The following is a 25,267-nucleotide window of genomic DNA, read 5'->3' on the forward strand; positions in this document are numbered from 1 at the left end:
TTCTAGTTACTAAATGTTTCATTAACTTCTTGAGTGTATCCAAAACTTGCATTTTCTTGACACTTGGGTTGAAGAAACAAACCTTGAGTATCAGCACAGTTTAGATATAAAGCTGTTTTCATTACTTCAGTGAAACTAAAGCCTTTTGTGCAATAGTTTACAAGCTGAAAGCCAATTTGTACTGACAGTGTGGGTAAAAAGGAAGTTTAACAATCATTTACAAGTTCTTAATTCTAGGCCTTACTGCTCTAATTTCTATGACAGATTTTCAAAACTTTCCAGAGACGCGTAATCAAGACAGCATGGCACCGTTGCTGTGCCACAGCAGTGTTTAATGGCACATTGTAGTGCTTAAGCATTGAAATGGTGTCGTACCTTCCTCGACCGACGCCCAGGGAGTAGTCGGTGGTTGTGGGCTCAGTCACCCGCCCCGTGCCGACGGTGTCCCTACGAGGGAAGGCCGCGGTGGAGGGTAACCTAGTTCTGGGCTGGCTGGTGGGGAGTCGTGTCGGCGGGCTGCTGCGAACCCCGTTGAGCCTCTCGCTGGGGAAGCTGGGAAAGAGGCCCGGGCTGTCCAGGAGCCCCGTACTGCGGTCCGCTGTGGGGATGGTTGGCCTCAAGTGAGGTTTACTGTGATTCCTGCAGGTGAAACAGGTGAAATGCTTTCAGTCAACAAGTGCAATGGGAGGAATGACTCTAAGCAAGAGAGATTTGGCAACTTTACTCATGTTTCTCTTTGTTTTCTCATTTCTGTTAAAACAGATGAACTTTAATGTTTTTCCTGCTTTTTTCTGGATTACACATCTCTGTGTCACATGTCTGAGAAGTCACAGATACGAACCTGTTCCTGGGCGAGTAGTGTCTGACAGTGAGGGGCGACGTCGCTGGTTTGAAACTGTGTGATGTGGTAAATCCGTTGATGAATTGGTTGTTGTGAAATGGGGCAACCTGGGAAACAGAAAACAGATTCATTAGTCGATTTTCAGGAACAAAGGGGACTTCATTGTTTTTGCACCTAATGCTTCTAATTGATATATGTACTTTATTTTTTAAATCTGTTTAGAAGAAGTAACTGGTCTCAAATTTTAAACCTGAACCAGAATTTGTCAAACAACCACTAAATTAAAGAAACAATCATCACAAAGTTTGACAAACTTTAAGACTATAAAAGAGCAGTTCACAAAAGGACACTGCAGATTTCATTGTTTACAAGATTCAACTGCAGTTTATGTCTACAAATTTAAATCTACCAGCGGACTCTCACCAGTGTGGGGTCGATGAAGCTGTGTGTGGCCGACCAGGCCTGTGGCGTGATGAGGCTGTATAAGGGGAACTGCTGCTGGGGGCTGTAAACCGGCGGGATGTAGTAGGACGTGTAGCGCTGCTGGGCGTATGGGTTCACCTCCACTGGCCGGTAACCGTTCTTTGGCATGAAAGTGTTGATAGCGATTGCCTTCGCCTTTATCCTCGCCTGGTAGAAAGAGAGTGGGGGGGGTCAAATGTTTGGTTTTAGCAGGAAGAAGAAATCAGATTTACCTGACATTTTTACTTTATTTTTTCTTTAAAGAAAAATCTGAATGTTATTTTCTTTTGTGCAAAATTGTGATGGATTTTTACTGTCATCTTGCATTTCAGTCCAAATTTTCGCCTATAGCAGTTTGATAAATACATCTTCCTCCCTTGGTCCACATCCTTGTTATTAAATATGTATTTGAGCCACTAATTTACTGCTAATCACTTAGTGGAGACTGTCAAAGGTTCATCAATGTTTTGACTTAAATTTAAGCAAAAGTTTTGGCAGTAAAGTACTGGTAGACGGCCATACGAGTCCCATATAAAATTCAGTTTAGTACAGCATGTGTTAAGTGTCTCAGCCAGTGTAACTTGGAAATAGAAGTTAGTTTTGAGCTCTATAACCGAGCAGTAAATGAAAGAAGGAATAAAATCTTTACATTTAAGTGTCCATGGCTGAACATAAAAGACGCAGAATATAAAAGCAGTTCTGCAGAGCCAAGGCTTTTCTCCTGTGGTGTTACTGGGGATTTTCATACATTAGTGGAACGACTCAAAAGTGTGATGTCATGTAACCTCTAAATGAACCTCTTAAGAGAAAAACCTGTGATTTGTGAGTTCTCAGCCCCAAAACCTTGATGCCAGCTTCTTGGTGACACTGATTAATTATTCATAAGGTTCTTCACTGAAGGGAAATTCTACATTTAAGACTTTGTTCAGGAACTGATGTGCCTGAATTTGACTTAAAGCGCAAAACCTGATTGTGATATAGTCCTATAATCACAAAAAATCAAATAAAAGCGTCGGCCACAGACAGGTGCATGGCAGAACTGGTGAAATAAATAAAAAGAAGAGAGAGTCTTAGAAGGGCTGATCCGTGTCTTGAGGTTGCACAAATAAGCGACAGAGAAATTAACATGAATGCTGTATCTCATGTACAGACAAACAGTATGGTTGATACAAACAATAATGGTATACTGTATGTATGTCTAGTAAATATTTTGTCGATGTAAAATTTAAAAGATCAACTCTAAAACACGTTTTTTCAGTTTGTCCTGCATTAATCAGTCAGTGTGTGTACGTCCATGCAACCCACCTTAATTGGCTTCCCTTGGAAGGTCTTCACCTCCTCACGCAGATACTGATATGCCTTCATCAAATGGAAGAGCACAGCACACGTAACAATTAGATTTCAATTATTTAACATTCAAGCACTAGATGACTCTTCAAGTTTATTTCTCTCATCTATTTATTAAAGCCTCAAAGATCATTGAGGTTTTCCTCATTTGCATTTTTGACGTGTGTGTGTGTGTGTGTGTGTGTGTGTGTGTGTGTGTGTATATATATATATATATATATATAGCAACACCTCACCTCTTCCAATCCTGTCTGTTCTCTATATATTATAACCATTTTTTGACAGATCAGGATTATTTAGTGTAGTGGTTCTCAAACTTTTTCACACCAAGGACACAGATTAGATCACTAACCCACAACTGATAAGACTTTTGCATTTAGATGTTTTATTACAGGAAGTGTGCTGGAACCCCATGAACAAAATAGTCATAAATTCTGTCACTGTTTAACTTATGGATGGAATTATAGTGAAAATAAATTATTCTCCTTTTTTGCTGGGAACCCCCCACTTTGACAACCACCGATTTAGTGTATTACTAACAGCACAATCAAAGTTGGAAAAGGCTGGAAAACCAAAACATACAGTTCTTCAGTAGGGAAAGATTTTTGTAAGAAAAAAGATTGAGGCAAGATAAGAAATGGGTAGAGACAGATAGTGATAAAAATTAATAAAATGTTAACTTTGTTGTTACCTGCTGTGCATCTGCTTCTGATTCAAAGGTGATGAACCAGTTGTCGTTGTAGGCAAATTCACAGTTGATGAACTTGGGTAAGTTGTCCCCTTTAAAAAGAGCCTCGACCTCCTGTAGCAAGAGGAGAGGAGGTTATCGCATTGAGTTTGTTTTATTTGCGACACAAATTAAAGTTAAACCTGACAAATTAAGTATCGACTCATACAGAATAAAGTATCATCTCCATCACTTTGACTTAAAACAGTTAAAATCTTTCCTTATTTTTCATTTTGTGAGAGAGCAAATGATCCAAGTGATTTAACTGCTTATGTGTTAAATATTAAAGCTTGTGTAAGACTTTAGGAGTGAGGAATCCAATAACAAATAAACTATAATTTTATAGTTTTGCAGGTCTAGAAAGTAAAAACATTTGCTACAGGACAGAAGCTAACACTGACTTTTCATGTGATGTTATCTCACCACACCTAATAAACATCTGTGTCAAAACAAAAAAAGTGACAACTCAAACCACAACTGCTCTGGAAACATATCGCCAAGATGCAGCCATGCGGTTAAAGTGAGTTGTATTTTAATAAGCTTGGTTGCTCCATGAACTCATTTATCTAGCAAGAAGAAACTTCATGTCTGAGTCATGTTGTAAATAACTCAGTCGACTCCAAATAGTTCATGTGGCTGACAAATTCAAGTATGTGCCAGATACTGTTATTGGTGCACAGTATGTAAATAAATAAATATTAATAAAGTCGGCTGTGGCCTCATCACTGATTCTAAATAAAGCTGTCAGACTCAACTGCCAGGCTTTTATTTTGAAGATCACGCAGTACGAACATGAAGTTAGCAACCTCTATGGAAAGGAAACGCTCAAATAAACAAGCATTGTATTTTTGTTTCTTTAATACTAAAATGATGAGATTGTTGTTGTTGTTGTTGTTGTTGTGCGCCTACTGCAAACCTGATAATGCCCTGCTGTGGTAACCCACTTCAAGCCTGAGTCAGTCGAAGTCAAAGTGTTTTATCATGCTGAGGCAGATAAGTGTGCTACTGATATCACGAGCATTCAGCAAATATTCTGCAGCCACTGCTCGACTGCTCAGGATTTTTTGGCGCCATGAAAAAAGAGACTGAGTAACATTAACCACTTTCTAAACTGACTTTGATGTCTGAATGTGTTGTCATGTGTTATCCAACTGATTCTATCATACAGACTGAGACACCAATTAACTGGTTTCAATGTTCCTACAATAATGGAAGGTACTGATATTAACTAAATATGGTAAATGGTAAACTGCCTTTTCTCACTGCTTTTTCTACCACACACACACTCACTCGACTCTGTATTTGCACTATGGCAACGTGACAATCATTAATCGTTTGATAAAGATGTTGGTCAGTTGTTTGACTCTCCCAGGTCTGATTATTCCATGGATATTAACACATGAGCATAACTTGTGTCATACATGGGTGAACAGTACAGGGTTCAGCATGTTGCCCCACATGCGCACTGGAAGAGACGGCAATCGAACCACGACCTTCCTATGAGTAGACCACCCGCTCTCATCAATAATAAAAAGTTCTCTTAATTATGTTTTTGAATTCAGTAATCATTAAACTGCATATGAGGGTTCTTTAAAACCTGAGAATAAACGTGAATAAAAGACTTACCAAGAAATGTGAATTGACCATGAAGGCTAATTATTTTTGGTACCTTCAGTCCACAGTTCTGCTTATGTGCATGACTCAGGGAATAATCAGACACCATGGCTTTGCTGACTCATGCTGGAGAGCTGCTGGTCGAGTCAAACAACTGACCAACGTCTTGTAGAAAATAAAGCGTCGTGCGCATCCACCAACCTCTATGGGCGTGCTCTCAGGAACCTCTCTGAGGATCACGATGCAGCGGTTCTGATTGGGTCGCACCTTCTCCCCCTTCTCATCCACCTGGACCAATGGCAGAGCTGGAAGAAGCCAGATAATAACAATTAACAAAAAAAAAAAGCCCTGAAGACATCCTCATTTCTGTTATAGAGTGAAGCATTCACAGGAATCACTCCTTAAATGTCTCTTAAACTACAAACTGTTAATGAGTGTTAACCTTAGATGCCTTAAAGTTAGTTTGTTTACAGTATCTCATCCAATTTCATATATAAAATCTTGACACCGCACACATCACTGAGCCATAAACTAAAAGTGCAGTTTGCAGCCAGGAAGGATTAATTTAAGTGGCAGTAAATTTAGTATGTGTATAAATCAAAGACAAGCAGGTGGGGTTCTGCTGGATGCACTTTAACAACCTCTCCTGGGAAATCAACCACAGTCATAAGCTGATAAAAATTCACTGTGCCTGGTAAGTTTGTCTTGTCCTACAGACTCTTTAGCATCAAAGTCATGCTTTTTAGTAATGAAATCATGAAGTGGCTGATAAACAGTCACAACTGAATCAAATTCTGACTGGCTCTTGCTCGACACATTAACTCACATCGTAAAATGTCCACGATCAGCTCCACGTCGGTGCTGAGCTTTTTGACATGGTCCAGGTTGGCCACCGTCACAATTGGCACGTATTGGTCACTGTCCATCTGGGAGATGAGGTACATGTCACTGGCCAGATTCTCCCTGCGAGACAAAAGAGGAGGGGGTGGTGGTTGGTGATACTTCAGATAACAGATCAGATAACAAGAGCCGCCCTTGTGACCATGTGGTGGTAAAATCCAACTTTTATTTACTCAGATAACGTTGAATGCACTTGTGTGATTACCAAACAGAGTCACACCTGTCCTCACCTGACAGAGGCCACATTAAACTACACTCTAGATCTAATGAACAATCATCCACAGCTGCTGCACTCTCAGCTGATTTACTTATGCAACTGTGAGCTAAACGGTTTTTCTGAAAGGAAATGCAGCAGTGGGTGTTTCTCTGACATCGCTGCCCTTGTGTGGTTTTTTTGGTTTTGTTACTCCTACTGCAGGTTTGACAGTAAACTACACTCGGTGACATTTCCAAGTTTATAAACAAGAGGAAGAAAGAAAGCAGCTAAACCACCACCACCCAGAGGCGTTCAACAGCATGAAATAAGGCTTCCACTCAGACCACGCCTGACGCCCACAGGTTGGGATGGGGAGTGGAGTTTGGGGGTACTGGCAGCACAAACTTCTAATTACTGACAGATGTATTATCATTATTATTGGTTTATTTGTTTATTAGTTTCTCAATCAATTGTAAAAAATAAAATAACAGAAGGTACTTTTTTCAAAATCCCAAACTGATGTAAAATTAAAGCAAATTAAATTACTTTTTGTGTCTGAACAAAACTCCAAAACATAAAAGTATTTAGTTTACTGTCATATAAGAAAAAAAGCCAGAAAATCCTCATTTGTTATATTTGCTTAGTTAAGGGTTAATTAGCTGCCTCCATCTCTTCAGAATAATACAGATTATGGCACTTTGAGGTTTAGTTTCCTAACAACCAAACTTATGAAACACAGCTCATGAAATGACCAGTTTACAGTGTAGCAGGGGGTTTGAGCTCCATCTCCCATTTGTTTTATGGAATAAATATCAAAGGGCAGCATCATCTCCTAACAAACTTTATAATTCACTGATATATGTAATTGGAATTTATATGACTTATTATAATTTTATTTTTACTATTTTCTTTCTCTTCTCTATTTTTTTCTTGTTGTTTGTTCCTATTTTGCAATTGTTTTATCAATTGCAATTTATTTTTTTAGATTTTTGTTTTTTGATCTGCAATTTTTATTTCACTTTGCATGCTTGTAGATGGAGCTGGGATATACTAGCACAGTTCACTTACTACATTATGTTTTGTTGCTCCAGTAATATCCAATTTTGTGTTGTTACTTTCCTTCCTTTATGCAATTAATAACTGATCACAAAAAAAGGAATAGATGGAAATAAACTGACTGGGTGTTAACATGATCAATGTTTAAGTCTTTATGTCTAAAGTCAAATTTGGACCCTGAGACTAGACCAGTTGGGAACCACTGCTGTAACAAGACTTTACGCTGGGTTTCTCTGTGCATCTTCACGTACGGTCCACACAGTCATACACTCTGAGCCTTATGCAGACGCAGGCCCTTGAAGACGGCACATGAACAACTGTGGACCACTGTGGACCCTTGAGGCTACGCTGACACAGAGAAGCATAATTTGAGCCCAACAGAAATGCAGCATTTCGCTGCTGATGACAACCAGGATCAATAGTAAAACCAGAGAGTGGATTCCCCTGAGTCAGTCTTTCTTTTCTGGTCTTTAATGATCACTTAAGAGCAGCCATTTCTTCTTACTGCGGCTCAATTTAAGTGCTTTTCTCCATTAACAAGTGTGAAACAGCTGCTGAGCAATGGCAGAAATGGATGAGACTGAGATTTTAGCATGGTTAGCTTGTTGATGTTGTCCATTAAAGGAAATTTCTGTGAGGTTCAGTAGAATATCTTTTTCCCTTCCTTTCTTCCTGTGTCACATTGTAGGGAAAATGCTTATTTTAATGCTTACTACTCATGCAGACCTAGTCATAGCCATGTCAAAATGCACCTTGTATCTCACTGTGATGTAACTGTGATGGAGTAAAATATTCTAGGTAAACTCACCGAGAAAGACAGAACTCCAGGGTCTTCTTCAGGTGCTCCCTCAAGCCCTCCTGGGGATTCTCAGGCTGGGGATCACTGCCTGTTGACAAACAAGGGGAATTATCTTTGTAAATTAAAGCACAATTGAACTAATCCCCGAACCTGGGAGCAAAACATTGTTCAGGCCGATGAAATGTGAGGTTGAGTGAATAAAATAAAACTGAAACTGAAGCAGGATGTGGGTCGGAAGGAGCAGAGATGCTGAGCAAACACACATTACTTAAATAAATAAGTATGAGAAAAAAATGCTTTACTCGTATTTATATTGCATTATGCTTGTTAGTAGTTCAACAAAAACTCAACCAGTGTCATTTCACTCTGAATCTTCAAGGGAAAGTTGACTATAAAATAGGTTTCCATAGGTTTGGAAATAAATCAATCAATGGGGAGACAATCTTGGAAATCAATCCTGGGGCTTTAAAGTGGATAAAAACATTAAATATTAGACGAATTTAGGCATCTTCTCTTCTTCTCCACCATACTAGTTGAATCTGTTGAAATTCACTTGCCAGCCTCCACAGACAATCAGAGCTCGGGTTAATCTGCAGATCCCCTGGAGTTGATTATTAGAGGAGTAGAACCAACCTGAGACACATACATGTGAAGTGTTTTATAATATTTCTCAAAGCACTAGCCTTCGCTTCAGCATTGTTGTTGTTTATGTTGACTTTCCTGTCAGGCGGACGGGCATAGATCGATGAAACTTTATAAATAAAGCATAAAACAACAAATAGCTGTTCAGCAGTCACTGTACAACTCCACACAGTAAACTCTGCCTCTTGAGGCCGAGCACGGCATTTAACAACCTGAAGCAAAATTTACTACAATCACTAAGATTTAAAAAGTAAAATTAAAAGATAATATTGCATCACTCTGAGGAGTTTCACTACTCAGTAACTTTAACTGATTATTCATTTAACCATCAGAATCAACTATTCATCTAGTCGACCAGAACAAGCTGATAGTCTGTCACAGCACAGACCACTTTGACAACCAATAATTACTCAACTGCTTAATTTAGTTGCACTTCTAAATCACACCTGCCTGTTTCCCTAACAGTAAACGAACCATGTTTAAAGTAGAAAAACAGGAAGAAACGCAGGAAAAAATATCCTGTTTATTTTACTGAAAACCTAAACAACTGGATTTAACCACTGTCAGCAGGTCACATCACTAATTAGGTTGTCGGTGCCTGCTTTAGGGGGCCACGCACGCATTGATCTGCAACCAGCCCACAACCTGCTCTTACAAACAACCAATCACTAACCAGCCCACCTGTGTGCCCAGGCTGCCCAGGCTCCGGGTATTCTGTATAGGCTGGCTCGGCGCACTCCAGGGCGACAGAGGCCACGGGGGCCGGCTCGGCCAGCATTACTGGTACTGGTGGAGGCTCATCTGGGTCGGTTAGTAGGGGCTCCTTGTAAGCCTTGTCTTCACTGGCTTCATAGCCTGTGACAATTAACAAGGGAAGGTATAATAATTATTAAAAGGTGTGAGGGTAGGGAATTTCACTAGCCATTTAAGCTGAAAGTGGTGCCTTTTAAAAGGACAAAGTGCCTCATATCTGAGCCCCGTCTCTAATTACCAAAGATAAACCTGTTGTCAATTTATCTACGGCCTCTGGCCGACATGTATGTGTGTCCCTTTTTTCTACTTTGTCTACAAGATGTTAGGACCAATGAGTTTGTTCTAAGCGTCTCTGTAGATAGACAAGACATCGTCTGCAAAAACAAGTAAAGGTTCGGTAAAAAAAACAAAACACTGATGACCAGTAGGATTACCTTTACTATAATGGCTGAAATGATAAATTCATACAAGCTATGATCACAAATATGCTGCTCTGTTAGTAAAATAAAAAACTGAAATATTGTTTTTATTTAACTAATAATTGCATAAATGTATTTTTATTTTTTTCAAGATTAAGCTACTGTCAATGAAACTCAACACTTCCTGCCACATGTTTCACATTAAAAGTCTACCAAAAAAGGAGGTAATTATATTCTTTTTGCTACTTGAAGGTGTTTAATGTGAAACATCTGTGAGGAAAGTTTTGGATTTCACTGCTAGTAGCTTAACAACATAAAAAAAACAGTTGAAGTGACTAGAAATGAACAACTGTGTTGTGGTGAATATGACATGACCAGGTTGTTATAGAATAGACATGATATTGATGGAGGAAGTGTTGAGTTTGCAGCTAAAGGCACCAACAGCATATGAAAACATGAACAGATCTGAAAACAGGGAAATGTCTCAGTGAAACATGATAAACTTTACTTATAAAACAGGGAAAATTAAAAATAAAACTTACCAGGGGCCGGTTGCACAAAAGAACAAGTTAAGATTTTCCTTAAAGTCTGAGTTATGGTTTCCTTAACATAAATACAGTTACACAAAATACCCATAAGTTTTCTCCTTAAGGTTTCCTTACAATTATTAGGTAAGTACTTAAGGTTTTCTCCTTATCTTAGATTTAAATTTCAGGAATCACTTAAACCTTATAGCAACCAAACTTCATCGTGGTGAAGTTCCCGTCAGAACAACAGTAGGATGAGATAGTGACGCCTTCTTTAATGTTACCTGCTTCCCAAAACAGGTATTACAAGTGCTAATGGCACCAAATCAATAATCTCCATGGAAACAGTACAATTTTACTGCTGTAAAATCTCTTTCATTGCTGTTAATAACTTAACTTTTTTTCCTTAACTAAGAGACCTTTTAAGCGATTCTGTGCAACACCCCTTAAGTAACTCCCTCAGCTAAGGAGAAATTAAACCTTAAGTGTCATACTTTAGTATAAAACCTAAGGTGTTTTGTGCAACCGGCCCCTGCTCTGCAAATGTCTTTGTGGCGTCCAAGCTACATGTCCAGTCATACTTTCACTAACCCTAACCCATTCAACATTTACTCTAAACATTACAGACAACTTTTCATGTTTTGTAGACAAAATTACCTAAATTGTCCACAATGTAGCATCGCTTTCTAAAGAGCAATACAAATAAGGACTACAAAGTAATAAAACTGACATTTAATTGGGCCTATACATTTAAAGCCTGTTCACCAGACACAGATTATGACTAATCCTAAAAGAGGGGGGCATTTAAGGAAGAAATTGCAATGTGAAACTGAATGTCATCTACATACAACATAGTGCTTATATTATTTTCCTTTCAATTAATTAAATATTTAATTTACTGACTAGACTTTTAAAGATTCTGGTAAAAGATTCCAGGTGGCTGTGAACTGAGAGCACTGGAAGTTAGGATTAAGATAACTCCCCTCTACATAAGTCAGATAACCATCCAGAAAATAGTTTTTTGTAAAAATGTATTAAAAATGCTGAATATTTAACCAAGTGAGTAGTCTAATTAGGAGACAATTTAATAAATATCTCCAAAACTGTATGGTCTTTTTGAAAGTCAAAAGTTTCAAATGGAAGTTTCAAAGTCGTTTGCACATGGATGGACTGACATTATGATGCAAGGAGCTTCGATTTCAAATGTGTGAATTAAATCCATAACTCCTTCATGGTGCTGAGCAGTAAACACTCATCTTAATAACACCTTACACACTGATAGATAAAAATAAAACTCCATCGACAGTCTGTAGTGGTGGAAAAAGGCCACTACATGAATGGTTCAACTATATAACGTCACCAATGTTCTGCAATAAATTTTCATAAATGCCCTCGCAGACGGAGAAGACGAAACAGGCCGGGACGTCAATCAGAGTCAAATGCAGACTAATCAATAATTTCTGTTTCGCCACCATATCCGTGTTGCCTCTGTATCGGCTATACTTGGCTAGGCACATTAAAGTGAGTAATTATGGTCATTTGTGTAGAGGGAATGGTGACTGTGGTTGGAATATTCATAGCTCATACTAAATTGAGTATGAATGATTAAAGAGGTGTCTTGGCATGAAGAGAAAAGTGACAAGAATAGACAAAGGCGGGCTGCGAAGCAAAATTAGGGTTTTTGAGTCCAACTGTTTTTTTTTTTGGGGGGGGGGTGTTTCAGCAAGCCAACATTAGTTGTCGCTACTGGATTATAACAGATATATTTAATTTGGTATATATGTTGGCAGATGAGCAAAAAATTGGCTGCATGCTAACACTTTACTCCGCTTAACGCCTCAACTCCATATGACCCTTCAACTTCAAATGACCCATCTATTCTGTACAGTCTGGAAATTAAAAAGAACAAATTAACTACCTGCAGTTTTTAAGTCTAACTGCCACTTCGACTCCTTTCAGTATCTTAACTTACACCAACACCACAACTTCTTAACTACAACTGCCACTCCTTACGTGCTTCAACCACGCCTGTTGCTCTCATACCACTATAACTCTTCAGAATTAACTTTATTTCAACACTTTAACTCCTTTCAGTGCATACACTCCACCTGACCCTTAAGTGTCTCATATCCAACTGACAGTGTAATTACCTTCAGTATTTCAAATCCAACAGACAGCTCTACTCATTTTAGTAATTCAACTACAGTTCACACTTCAGTTCCTTTTAGTACTACAAATTTGACTGACATTGGAACTCCTTTCAGTGTTTCAGCTACCACTGACACTGCAACTTCTTGAAGTTCTTAGACTTCCTTTTCAAGTGTTTAAATACATTATCTTAATCAAATGTGATGGCATATAGTATATTTTGCACATCTACAAATTGGAATTGCAATACATGAGTTATAGGGTGTATCTTAACACTTCAGCTCCTTTCAGTTCCTACACTACACTACACCACTTATGATTTGGCACTATACAAATAAAATAAAACTGAATTCACTTAGTACTTTTATATGGATTTACATTGAGTTTAATTTGCTATAAAGGCAAAAAAACTTTGAAAGTATATAACTGGTCGACATATTTTGTATCCCAAATGGTTGGCTGACCTTCTGGGCCGGGGTCGGCCGAACTATCGCAGCCTTCCTTCCATGGCTGCAGGGCAGCAGTTGTGGTGTCTGCACTCCCGCTGGGGTCCAGGCTAAACATGTGGTTGGCCCATGCTTTCGCATTGGGGTTGAGGTCTGAAACCTTGGCGGATTCCTGTGAATGGAACACATAATCTGGTCAGAGATGAAAATTTAAGATGAGTATATCTGTACTTCAAAAGGAAGTTATAGTAAAAACAGAAGCAACAGATATTCATCAACTCATTGTACTTTAGTCATTAATGTTATTCTGAAATAAAATTCTCAAATTATTCATAGACGTTTGTTCATTACTAGTAATTATATTACTGAAAGGTGAAATATTAATTCACAAATTCTCATACTGAACATTTCAACCTGTCAGTGCATTAAAAAAAAACATTACCATACAAATCATGAGGAAAATACTCAAGAGCTAGGCTAACATCAAGTAACAAGACAAAGAGCACAGACACAAAAACAACAGATTGTGTATAAAAACAAGATTGTCGCTGACTGAAGACATTAAGTTTAGCATTCTACTTTAATTATTTGAGCGTCTGATGGACCTAGTACAGTTAAAACACAGATAAAACAGGTTATATTCAAGTCTATGATGCTTTTATATTTTGCCACTAACAAAAATGACAGTTTCATATTTAGACATAAATTCATAGTGACTGTAGAAGTTATTCTGAAATGTTATTACTCCCACATATTGTTTTTAAGCAATAAAACAAGGTTTTAAATTATTTTTTAGTTAAACTTTGTCATTTCAGCAAACATCCTAAAAAAAAGTAATGTCCTTCATAACAATTTTATAAATGAAATACATTTTGCTTAAAAATAGCATTTGCTTATTTGACAATACAGCCTGTTAAAATTGGTGACAAAGTGTTTGCAGATGAGCCAAGAAACCAGATAGTAGCATGATGTGACATATCTTAACAGCAGAGAAACTTCTCGCAGAACCACACTTAAATGACAGTTTTGTGACAGACACCATCTCCAGGGAAAAACTGTTATTGCAAAATCTTCTACAACAAAACTTAAAGTTTAAATTGTCAACCTAAATAAATTTCCTCTCTGCCAAGAAAACTGTCAAATATAGGGGAGAAATGACATCTGAATAACAGTTTCACTTTAAATGAATCATTGCAGGAGTACATGAGGTTACTGTTTATCACTGTTTTAATCACTTTATGGTTTTTTACTGAACAAAACCGGGCACTGTTCCCACAGACTGAGCAGCAGAAATTTGTAACCAGGTTGAATGGGAAGACTTATTTTACCTAATCATCATGATTCACAAATTTGATTGAATCTTCTGACACTCATCAATCATGTCATACAACTCAAGCCTCATCTGCCAACGAGACTCTTCAGTCCAACAACATCTGACAGGAGCTGAGATACTGGTACAATCTGACAGGGGCCAGGCCCACACAGCCCTGCTGCCAGCTGGACATACTCACAGGATCAAAGCAGCAGTTCAGCATGCATGTCTCACAGGCTAACAGACTGTAACCCAGAGCCGTAGTCAGAGCCAGAGTTTCATTGAAGTCCTGAGGCATAGCGGGCCAGGCGCTTCCTGTTGGTGCTGGTATCAGACTCCACTGCATCCAATCCATGATTAACACACATAAACAGAGACTAAATATTTCCACAGGCAGACAGAGGAAGACTCCGGAGCAACATTGTACACCTTACGCCATTAGCCTAGCTCCTTCAAGTGAAGCCCCCACCACCACAACTCTAAGTCATCCCCATCAAATCACAGCCACGCTCTGTCTGGCCCCTCCGAGCCGAGCTGCTGGGTTGATTCAACAAATCTGATGACAGCACTGAGGCTCAGCCGCCCTGGTGGGCTAGGCTGACGTTGCACAAGCTGACTGGCTGTCTCGCTCCTGTTAAGCATCCGTCTCTGCTTTTGCTTTGTCGTTGTTGCACTGAGTCATTCTCCGGCAAAACACTGGAGCTGTAGAGGGAGCATTGAGTTGCACACCTGAGCTCAAGCGCAGCCTGCTCCAGTGATCCACGTGTTAAATTAACCCTGAGGCATCGCTCAAATTAAAATCAACCCTCTTGGGCCTTGGTTTTAATACATTATTGTGCTAACGAGCCGAGTTGCTGAGAAAAAACCTGCTTCTTATTCAAGAAGCAGCAAGTTGAAAGAAAAAGAATCAGTAGCAGAAACCAACGAAAACAGATTAAAGGAAGGAGAGTTAAGGAACGAGGAAAGAGAAAGACAAGCCTGACTTGATACAAGATTGCCAGCAAGAGACAGCGTTCCTGGGTCGTATTTCACAAATGCTGCACTACAAGATCATTCGGGATGTGTCTGGCCAGACAGACACACACCCCCGCCTGTGCTAATAATCCAGCCTTGCACTAATGTAAAACTCCCACTCCTGTCCGAGCTGGCTGCCATAGAAACTGTGGCTGACATCAACGGATGTGTACGTTGTGGGCACCGCTTGACCTTTCAAAATTTTAAAATGTTCCCTTCCTTCACAGAGGAGGGAAAGGTTAGCTGCTTCCCTGATTGAGGGTGTATTTTGGGAGGAGACGAGAGGATGTGATTCATCATGGACCGTGGACAGAGACGAGTTATTGTTGGTGTCACCGGAGGGCAGCCGGCGTAGCGCTGGGTTTTATTGCTGTGCCTCTCTGATGGAGGCAAGTTCGCAGCGGCAGACAGAAAAACAGAGACGGCAGACGTGGAAGAGTCCTTCAGGGGAGAAAACAAAAACAGCTGAATTTGGACTTATCTGTCTGTCTGCAGACCTGAGGCTCATCCTCCCTCTCTGACAGCTACAGAGGTGGAGGAGACAGTGGGCCAGGCAAAGAGGAGCGCTGAGCACTCAAGAGTCAAATTCATCACTACTATCACATTAACTACTGTAAAATGCTTCATCCTGACCAACCATTACTACACAGCTGGGTTGATATGACAGCAGCAGAACAAATTCAAGGTAATGAAGCATTTCCAATTCAGTTTTCACCATGTACGATAGCATTTAAACCTAGTGTTTCATTTTGGTGATGTATTCAGAGCTTCAAAGTTTGCGCTTGCACAGGACTAATCAACGCTGTAGGCAGAATTCAGAGTGGGGATGTGAGATCTTTTTTACTTAGCTCGCTACCGATCTACCATCCTGAAAAAAAGCAATGGGAAAAATGGCCACAAAATCAGCAGCCGTCATTTTTTAGATTGAAACAAAGCTACACATTGTTGAAAGTCAATGTGCAGAAACAATGTAAGTTAACTTCTTGTAACTACTACAACTTTGAGATTGACTAAAGATGACATCAGCGAGACAGATTCATCCCTCACCACCGACTGGGTACAGCAGGAGGAAAACAAACTAACCCTCCTTTGCCAAATAAAAATCGCCTAACACGAACACAAGATCAGGCTGAATGAATGAAGTGCAATTCAATCAGTTATCAGGCTCCTGGAGCTGGGTGATGATTTATTGTTCATCAACTTTCTGTAGAATCATATTGTGATATGTTATCCTCTTACAATATTCAGATGTTTTAATTAATGTTTATAGAGAAATTGTAAAATGTGTTTTTCGTTTTAAATCCTGATTAGTTTTGTATGTTATAATCAATTAAAGTTAAAAGGTCCCATATAGTATAAAAGGTAGATGACCATGTGTTGTTTGATTATAAAGCAGGTCTAGGTTCTATATTAATACTGTGAAAGTATCAAAGCCTCAGTCCACAGAGAAATACACACAGCCTGTATTCAGAAACTGAGCCTTAAAACCAGCCATCAGGACGTCTGGAAATTTGTGATGTCACAACAAAGCAGTCACCACTCTCAGCCATGCCCCAAGCCCCACCCACCCGGACCCACCATCCAAGCTTGCAGGATTTGGTTTCTCTGAGTGTGTACCTGAATCTGCTATATTTTTATTGGATCACTCAGAAAACAGTCAGCCAATCAGAAGACAGACTCAGAGTCTCCTCTCTTCTGGTTGGCTCACCAACCAGTTGTTACTACAGCTCCAGAGAGAAGCCTGGGAGAGGAGATGTAAAACTACATTGACATGGTTGTTGGTTCTTATGGATCAACACAGAAAACACTGGAAAAGAAGAAAATATGGACCTTTAAAACAGTTCCCTTTACTAGACACCTCTTAGTGTGTTAGCACATATGTTCAGTAATGTTTCACATTTTTAAGATAAAAACCTATAACCTATAATAAACTTAGCCGTAGGGACCTAGTCTGACTCCCAAATCTGCAAATCTTTCACACAATCTGTGCAATAAATGATTAAATTAATGTGTTATGTGAAGTTGCAAATAGTAAAGTTGCAATAATTAGTCAAATTGCTAAATATCAGTCTGATATAAGCAGCTGCAAGGACAGAAGCTGAATTATTTTTAAGTGAACAACCAACATCTTTTGAGTATTTAAGTCACCTCTTGTTACTTAACAGTAGGACCACTGAAATGAATGAAACTCAGCATTTAGTTTCTGCCCCCCCCCCTTATTTTTAATTACTCCAATCACAAACAACTCAGTTTTAAGCCTAAAGATGCCCTTTAAGTAAACTGTGGCTCGGCTGTCACAGCAACATTCCCACGAGATGAGGATCTGATCCCAGTTGGAGTCCATTCTTTTCAGCTTTTGTCCGGAACTGATTTGATTTTACACACTGGCCTATAAATAGTTCATGTTCAATTTCTGGTCTGTTTCTAACACATATGTGCAAGGCATATGGTGTATCACTCGGTCTCTATCTGTGTATGCATGTGCGTGAATAAGGGATGAAGTGGAAAACACAAGGGTTCAGTAGCACCACATGGCTTGTGTTATTATGGCACCAGTTTGATTTGGGGCTAAATTACATCTTAATTACTAAGTTGAAAGAAGTAGATTTCTATACATAAAATTAAATTAACTGAATTATTACTATTAAAACATGATTTTAGTATTCCTATTTTAAAGTGATCTTAGTTAAATGAAATATTTTAATATCCCCAAGTTATATGCTCCATAACAGTTGTGCAATGTTAATCATTTTCTACAGTGATGCAGAATAAGTGTGCAGCCTTAGCAACAGGCTCTTTTATCTAAATCCTGAGCAAATAATTATAATTTTTAGGTGGTATGAAATTCAAATCTACTTTCTGTGGTCCCGACACAGTTTCCAGAAGTTGCACATTTTGGAAGTTTTCTTAACAGGATGAAAGACTTGCCCGTGTTCAGTGAGAAGTATACTGGCAGCATGTGAAGTAACTAGTCCATAAACAAATAAAATGTACATGTTCAGAGATGACCTGGACTGAACTACAACTTCTGCACAGAGCATTTTATGACTTTTTTTAAAACGGAAACTGACTTTGCTCAGGGACCTTGACGTCCTGAACTGTGTTTTCAACCCTTGAGGCAGTATTTTGGTTCCTTGACCGCTTTTCCCACCACTAATCCCAGCTTGTAATGAGACCTACAGCCTGAGGCATTAGCCCACTGGACTCCATCAGGGGAAGAGTTTCCCCTTCCTTCTCTCTGCCAATCTTCTTTCCAATCTCGAGCATGTGTAAATGAGAGCGGAAAAACACAGCAGGCTCTTTCCATTTCCTAATTTTGGAGCTCTCAGGAAAAATAACTTTTTCTTCACCCGAAGGCCATCCGCTTACTTCTTACCCATTTCCTCGTTTCACATTCTTTCCTATTTGAAGTGATTTGATTGAAACCCATCAGGGAAACATGACGACACATCCCAGAGGTTGCCTTTCGACAGACACAGGTTCACTTTCTCAATTCAATTCCCTGGGTTTCCTCTGTATTGCAGCAGCAGCAGCAGCCATGCTTCACTAGACTGAGGGAATTACAAACTCTGCTAGAGAAAGCATTAAGTTTAAGTGACAGTAAGACAAAAAAGATTTTACTCTAAAAAACACAAAGATGTGCGATCTCTGATCCAAGGAAGAATAATTTAAGGCGCTGGAGCCTGCACTGGAAACACAAGTGAGACCAAAACAGGGAGTGATCTGGAATCTGAATGCTGCCCTCCTCAAGTCACAGTGCCCATGCCAAATACTGCTAAAGAAAAAACTAATTTTCAATCAAAACCAAAAGCTTTATGACGCCACCAGCCACCACGCCAGAGCAGTGGTAGAAACACTGTTCAGGGAGATGGTGTGACACAGTTGGGGGAGGAGTAAGAAACTTCTGTTTTTAATTTAGATGAGAGAGCTCCTACAATTCACCACCCACCTTTAATGTTGATTCTTAGGGAAAAAACAGACATCGTATCAGCAGCTGGTTAGTTGGCTGGTCGAGTGGGCACAGCCCAGAATTTACCAGTATTTGGCTGGAGGCGTGTATAACGTCCTACCCTGGTCACACCGCATTTAGCCCTGACAGTCTTTGCAGAAAGTGTCACATGTGTTACCATCAATCAAACCTGCAGGCCTGTGTAGCACCCTTGGAAAATCATAAGATACATAGACTGCAAATGAATTTGTGGAGTCTGCAGGGATGGCATGCAGGATTACACACACAGGGAGCTGTGTAAGAGGAAAACACACGGGCAAAATCACTTTAGCATGAACAGTGCTACCCTCTAGCAGCACACTTTGAAACCTCAGATGTTTTTGCTTCATTTCTACCTCCTGATTGTACAGGCTTTTGTCACAGTCGCTACACCTCTGAGCCAGACATTCCCTATTCTCTTTCTAAGAACTCAAATACCATTATTTGGTATGCACCGTGATTCTTTACACATTCTAGGAGTTTTTATGAAGCGCACATTGACAATTTGAAAAAGCTGTCAGTGGCTTTTTGGGCTAAAAGTGTTCACTTTTTCATGAATATGAGCCATAACAAGTCATGCTGCATTAGCTACAACCCCTATTAAGTTACAACAAGCATTTTTTAAATATAACATCTAAGCATATTTATGTTAATGTTAATCCATTTGTTGGTTGTCTGGTTATGCACTGTATTATATTTTCTTATTCTCATAGATAAACACCCATGCACAGATTGTGTAATATGTCAATTTATGTATTTCCAGTGCAGACACAACAGTGCAAAACGACAATAACATTTTTTGGGAGATAACCCAAGTCGTCACTCACCACTTTGGCTGAAAACACTGAGACAATAACATATGAATGAGTCCCATTAAATTCAGTCAAATCTTGATTCCTGTTTACCACCATACACTCTCTGTGGACACAAGGTAATCGAATCAAAGTAGATGATGGTTATATATCAAACAGGTTTCTGACTGACATCGCCTGCTAACAACACACACCCACTACATCCGTTTCTCTGCAGTCCTGATCATAAGATAACATGCCTATTTTTTTGCATGTAAGTCTCAACAGGTAAGAGGAAACCAATAACGGAGAATGAATATATTAAGAAAAAAATTGCAACCGCTGATTACCTAGTTCTCTGGGCATTTGCCACTTCCAAGCTCATGTTTACCACATGCCCTACTGTGAGTGAGTGAAAGAGTGAGAGAGTTAGAGTGAGTGAGAGAGCGAGAGCGAGAGAGAGAGAGAGAGAGGAAGATGAAGTCTAATTCTAATCATGTCTTCACACAGTACGCAAAACACTGCACAAAGAAGAGTCATTCAACAAGTCAGGTAACAAGATCCAGCAACACTGTACTGTTGAGTGAATTATTTTAGCCTGTTAAAAAATTGGGAGCTTCATTTATATATTAGCTGCCCAGAAAGTAAATGTCAGACAGTTCCTCCGCCCCTCGTCTTCTATCAAAACCTGCTTATGCAGACTCCATTTACACCACTTCAGCTTCTGAGGAGAGATTACTGATTGCCACTTTTACACAGCTCGTTCAAGGCGCGAATGTTGCACCTTTATTCTGCCTCTGTACAAAAGGTACAATCACAGAATGCAGGGCATTGTTCTGCCTTTATGCAGCACACAAGGTAGTCACAGAAACGAATCAAAGTCTGTGTAAAAGGTACGTGCACGGCATGGAGGGACAGATGCCGACAATGTCTGGTTTAGTGTAAACAAGCAAAAGAAGCATATTGAAGAGTCTTCTTTACGGCAATACAGCGGGATTTCTGTGCAACAAGATATTGTTTGGTTTGCTTGATGGATGATGGCAGGCAGAGCACTAAACTATCGGCTCGGAGTGAACACGGGTCCTGATGCAACCTTTCTAAAAATACTTTCCAAAATATGAGTTACAGCTACTCTGCTGGATGTTTCCTCTCTGTTACTATGATGAAAACTATTGACTTGGCTTTAAGTAATAGCAAATACCTGATTAGCACCTGCGGCGACCTTTTGCAAATCCAGACACGCCAATCACAAACAGAGAAGATGCTTCATGTGTTTCACTTTCATTCTCAGTCACTAAATGACCTGAGCAGTGGTGGGAAGATTCAAGTACATTTCAGGTACTACCATTATCTTGCCTCCCCGACACCCAAAAAACCAAAGGAAAAAAAGAGAGCGAGTTTTTGTTTATTATGGTGACTGTATTACAAAATTAAAAGGGACACTCAACTAAAATCATGATTCTACCTCTTTTCACTCAACTGGCAATGTACTGTAAGAGCAGGGTTTCCGCCACTCTGGTCCAAGGCCGGGCTTAAGTTGAGCCCCCGCTAGGTATTGGGGAACTTGGGGGACTAAGTTAGAAATGTAGATATAATGATTGAAAAGCTCACCAGAAATAACATAATAAAGTATCAAAGCTCTCAGTCCACAGAGAAAAGCACACAGCCTGTATTCAGAAACTGAACCTTAAAACCAGCTGTCAGGACTTCTGTAACTTTGCGATGTCACAACAAAGCAGTCACCGCTCTCAGCCACGCCCCAAGCTCCGCCCACCTCGACCCACCATCCAACCTTGCAGGATTTGGTTTCTCTGATTGTTTACCTGAAATCTGCTATATTTTTAATAGATCACTCAGAACACAGTCAGCCAATCAGAGGAGAAACTCATGGCATCCTCTCTTCTGATTGGTTCACTGACCTGTTGTTACTAGAGCTCCAGAGAGAAGCCTGAGAGGAGATGTAAAACTACATTGAGATGGTTTTTGGTTCTTAAAACCACAAATATATCTTCTAATGGATCAGAACTTAAAAAAAAAAAAAAAAAAAACACAGTAAAGTGTAAAATATGGGACCTTTAAAATGCTTCATTGACCTCATCCTCAGTATTGCCATTAGAACAAGAACAGCCACCACCGCAGAAACAGAAATAACCTATTTTGGAATCGAACGTAGATTTTCGACAAACACAACAGACTTTATAAAAGAAGGGATAGATGAAAGGTCTGTCAACACCATGATGGAGCCGACAAAACATATCAACAACATCCACGCCCAGGCTAAGATAGTGTGATAATAGTAACTAAACGTCTCATTTTTCAGTCCAAACACACTTTCTGACAAGGCCTCATTTAAGCTCCAGTTTGTTTAGTGGGCATTGCGTGACAATGTTACGTCACATCTCATGAAGGCATGGAAATCAACATCAGCTGCTGCTCTGCTGCACCCAAGATGCACCTCACTCGTTTTCAGTCCTGGGCCTTCACGCTCCAACAAGGAACAAAATGTCACACCTATGATCAATAGGACCAGTACAGGCTCATGAAAAGAGAGAAATAAAAAAACAGGTCATGGTTATTTAGTTACAAGGGTTGCCTTTTTCTCTGTGTCCTGTTTCCTTACTTCTCTATTATACATAATCAGTGTGGGAAATCAACCCCAGTCAAAAGCAGGCTGTGGCTGTTACGGTGCCGTCTATGACTTGGAGGTCTTCTTCTAAAAACACGAAGGTGGTTGGCACATGATTGTCAGACTCTCTGGCCACTCAAGCTGATCAACTACATAAAAAATTTTCAATTCAATTCAAACATATTACAGCCACGTTAATATCTGTTGCATCTACCGTGCCATGGTACAGGCCTGTCATGCTGATGGTGATGTAGGACCTGAAACTTAAATTTGTATTCCACCAAACTGAGGAGGTTCCAACGCAACAGATGTAACATGCAAAATGTAAACAAAACCAGAAGCAGAAGAGTTTCATTCTTAAAATTCATACACCGTTTGAATAGAAAGTTAGATCTGACAATGACAAAACACTCAGTCCTGACATAAAATTAAAATGGTTGAGGGTTAAAAAAACAATACAGCTAAAAGCTTATTTGCATTGTGATCCTCGTTAAATATGAGAGAGGGGACATTGAGAAAATCTTCAACTTTGGTAAGACAGGTTAAAACAGGCAAAACAAACCTACTACTGTACTAGTTAGTTACTCATTGAAATGCTGAAGTTACTGGTAACTACGGCCGAGTTTGCTGACATTTGGATGTATGTGCTTAAAAATACTGGCCACTTAACATCTGCTGCAGCCACACAGCAAGCATGAGTATGTAGTGCCAAATATCAAACCAAATAGTATGTTCAAGTCCATTTCACTGTTAAACTCCGTAATTCAGTCTTGGTATGAGCATCAACTGCGTGCCTATGAACTTAATGTAATGCAAGTAATCCACTGTATGTCTGTGTATACAAGCTTAACCGAACAATGGGAAATTTGTTTTAAAGGGAAAGAAAATGAGTTTGTAAAAACAAATAAACATATGAGCCCGTAAGAACAAATACTTATATTGCAACCAAGTCCTAAATTTCCTCCACGACTTTACAGAAATTTAACCGTAGAGCTGCTGCATGATAGCATAGAGGAGTATACCACATCACGCAAATTAATCATGATTAATTCAGAAAATAATTTATGAAGTTTGTGCTCCACAAACAACTATAATATTATTCTTATGTATGTGTATGGTTCTTTAATCTGTCACTTTTAGAAATAAAAGACAAAGTCAAATATAATTTGAATTTTAGCTTTAGAACCTTTTACATTTGTCATGATATTTCACACATTTCTAATAAACTTCCAAAAACAGGATCAACATGTCTGTGTATGTAAAACTCACCAAATGAGAGTTCTCTTTTGCCTCTTGTACTTGCTGCACCTGTGGTTCAGCTACAACTTTCGTGTCCTGGTCAGAAGTCATGAGCCGTCTGCTTCTTGGCTCCTCAGGGAGAAGTCTCTGCGTCACCAAGTAAGCTATGGGGGACCAGAGGAGACAAACAAGTTTGGGTGTTTATCACATAACTGCAGCGTAATATGAGTTGTAACATGTGTAAGATGAAAAGTGTCTGATAATGACTTTGTACACAGAATAATGTATGGTGCAGATGTAGATATTCAATTCAAAACCTGCTCATTCTCATACAGCAGATTTGTTTTTAACCTTGTACGGTTAAGGCATTTTGGTTCATTTTTACCAAGTTTATTTGCAATATGTCTTTGTTTAGCACCTTTTAAACTGTCCTTACGCAACACACGTCCTTTTTTCAACACAAACTAAGCGTTAAGTCTGACTACTTCATTAATTTAACAAAGTATAAAGCTGTGACAAACCCAAAAATGCAAGAAAATTTACATGCCTTTAAAACTGTACAAATCTTCTGTGATAAGACACTAAATATATTATTATAGAACTGTTTTGTGTATTGTTTGACAATATACACATACATACAGCAGGAAAATGTAAGAAATGAAACTATAACAGTCAATTTACATGAAGGGTGATTTAATTCGAACTGGTTTTGTATCTATACTGCAATGGATGAAAGCCCCACATCAGCACCATCAACTGGTTTTCTCAGGTTGTTGCTACATGACATAAATGTAACTATAAAACCTCTACCTGTTTATACAAACCAGTAAGTGCAGGTAATGATTTGAGATTCTGACAGAGGTGACAAATACATTTACTCATTGGTCAGCCAAATGCTGGGTATTAGTCAATCAGCAACTGTTGGAAGTTTCCTTAGAATTCGTTGCTCTTTCAAAATGATTTGGTGTGAACAAGCAGTGCTGTGAACGTGACGCCTTTGTCTCTAGATTAACTGACTTTTCAGCCACATTTAGCAACTTTTTTTTTTTTTTTTTTTTAAACCACCTAGCATAATCTAGCAACTGTTTGGACAAACCATTGCTACTTTCCATAAACTTTCTCTCTGAGTGATCATTTTACAGTAAATATAACCAAAATCACAGCTCAGCGTTTGCCTTTAACTGATGTGTTTGTTGATTTTGTCAGACAAGTTTATGGTTATAAAATCAGGATTTTAGCAGCAGCTTGGAAGCGACTGCTGGTTAACATGTAGTCTTAATGGGCTGCGTTTAAGTCACTGTTTCAAACTTGTTCAATTGTCTAACAACAGAAACAGAAAAACATGGCAATGAGAACAGCTTTAATGTGAACTCAGCTGCATTAAAATACTGTATATGTGAGCACAGAGTAGGAGAGAAGC

At 39.2% G+C, this 25,267-nt stretch overlaps 1 protein-coding gene across 3 annotated transcripts in view; it reads right to left on the minus strand.

The window, feature by feature from the left end:
- larp4b (La ribonucleoprotein 4B) overlaps positions 1-25,267 on the minus strand; it is a 43,967-nt gene that overhangs the window by 14,717 nt on the left and 3,983 nt on the right. For 2 of the 3 annotated variants that reach the window (XM_023396668.2, XM_023396669.2), the window contains exons 2-12: positions 23,878-24,011; positions 12,896-13,049; positions 9,266-9,439; positions 7,952-8,030; positions 5,818-5,954; positions 5,193-5,296; positions 3,342-3,452; positions 2,609-2,662; positions 1,265-1,471; positions 842-948; positions 376-639 (exon numbers count right to left, since the gene is read on the minus strand). In XM_023396668.2, coding sequence (XP_023252436.1) covers positions 376-639; positions 842-948; positions 1,265-1,471; positions 2,609-2,662; positions 3,342-3,452; positions 5,193-5,296; positions 5,818-5,954; positions 7,952-8,030; positions 9,266-9,439; positions 12,896-13,049; positions 23,878-23,958 — 1,472 coding nt within the window. In that variant the 5' untranslated portion in view covers positions 23,959-24,011. The remainder of the gene's footprint in view (positions 1-375; positions 640-841; positions 949-1,264; positions 1,472-2,608; positions 2,663-3,341; positions 3,453-5,192; positions 5,297-5,817; positions 5,955-7,951; positions 8,031-9,265; positions 9,440-12,895; positions 13,050-23,877; positions 24,012-25,267) is intronic. The other variant, XM_023396670.2, reaches the window with a different exon arrangement.

The sequence above is a fragment of the Seriola lalandi genome, unplaced genomic scaffold (assembly GCF_002814215.2).
Source record: "Seriola lalandi dorsalis isolate HSWRI2012SDOR001 ecotype SW California unplaced genomic scaffold, Sedor1 jcf7180002054982, whole genome shotgun sequence".
Classification (NCBI taxonomy): domain Eukaryota; kingdom Metazoa; phylum Chordata; class Actinopteri; order Carangiformes; family Carangidae; genus Seriola; species Seriola lalandi.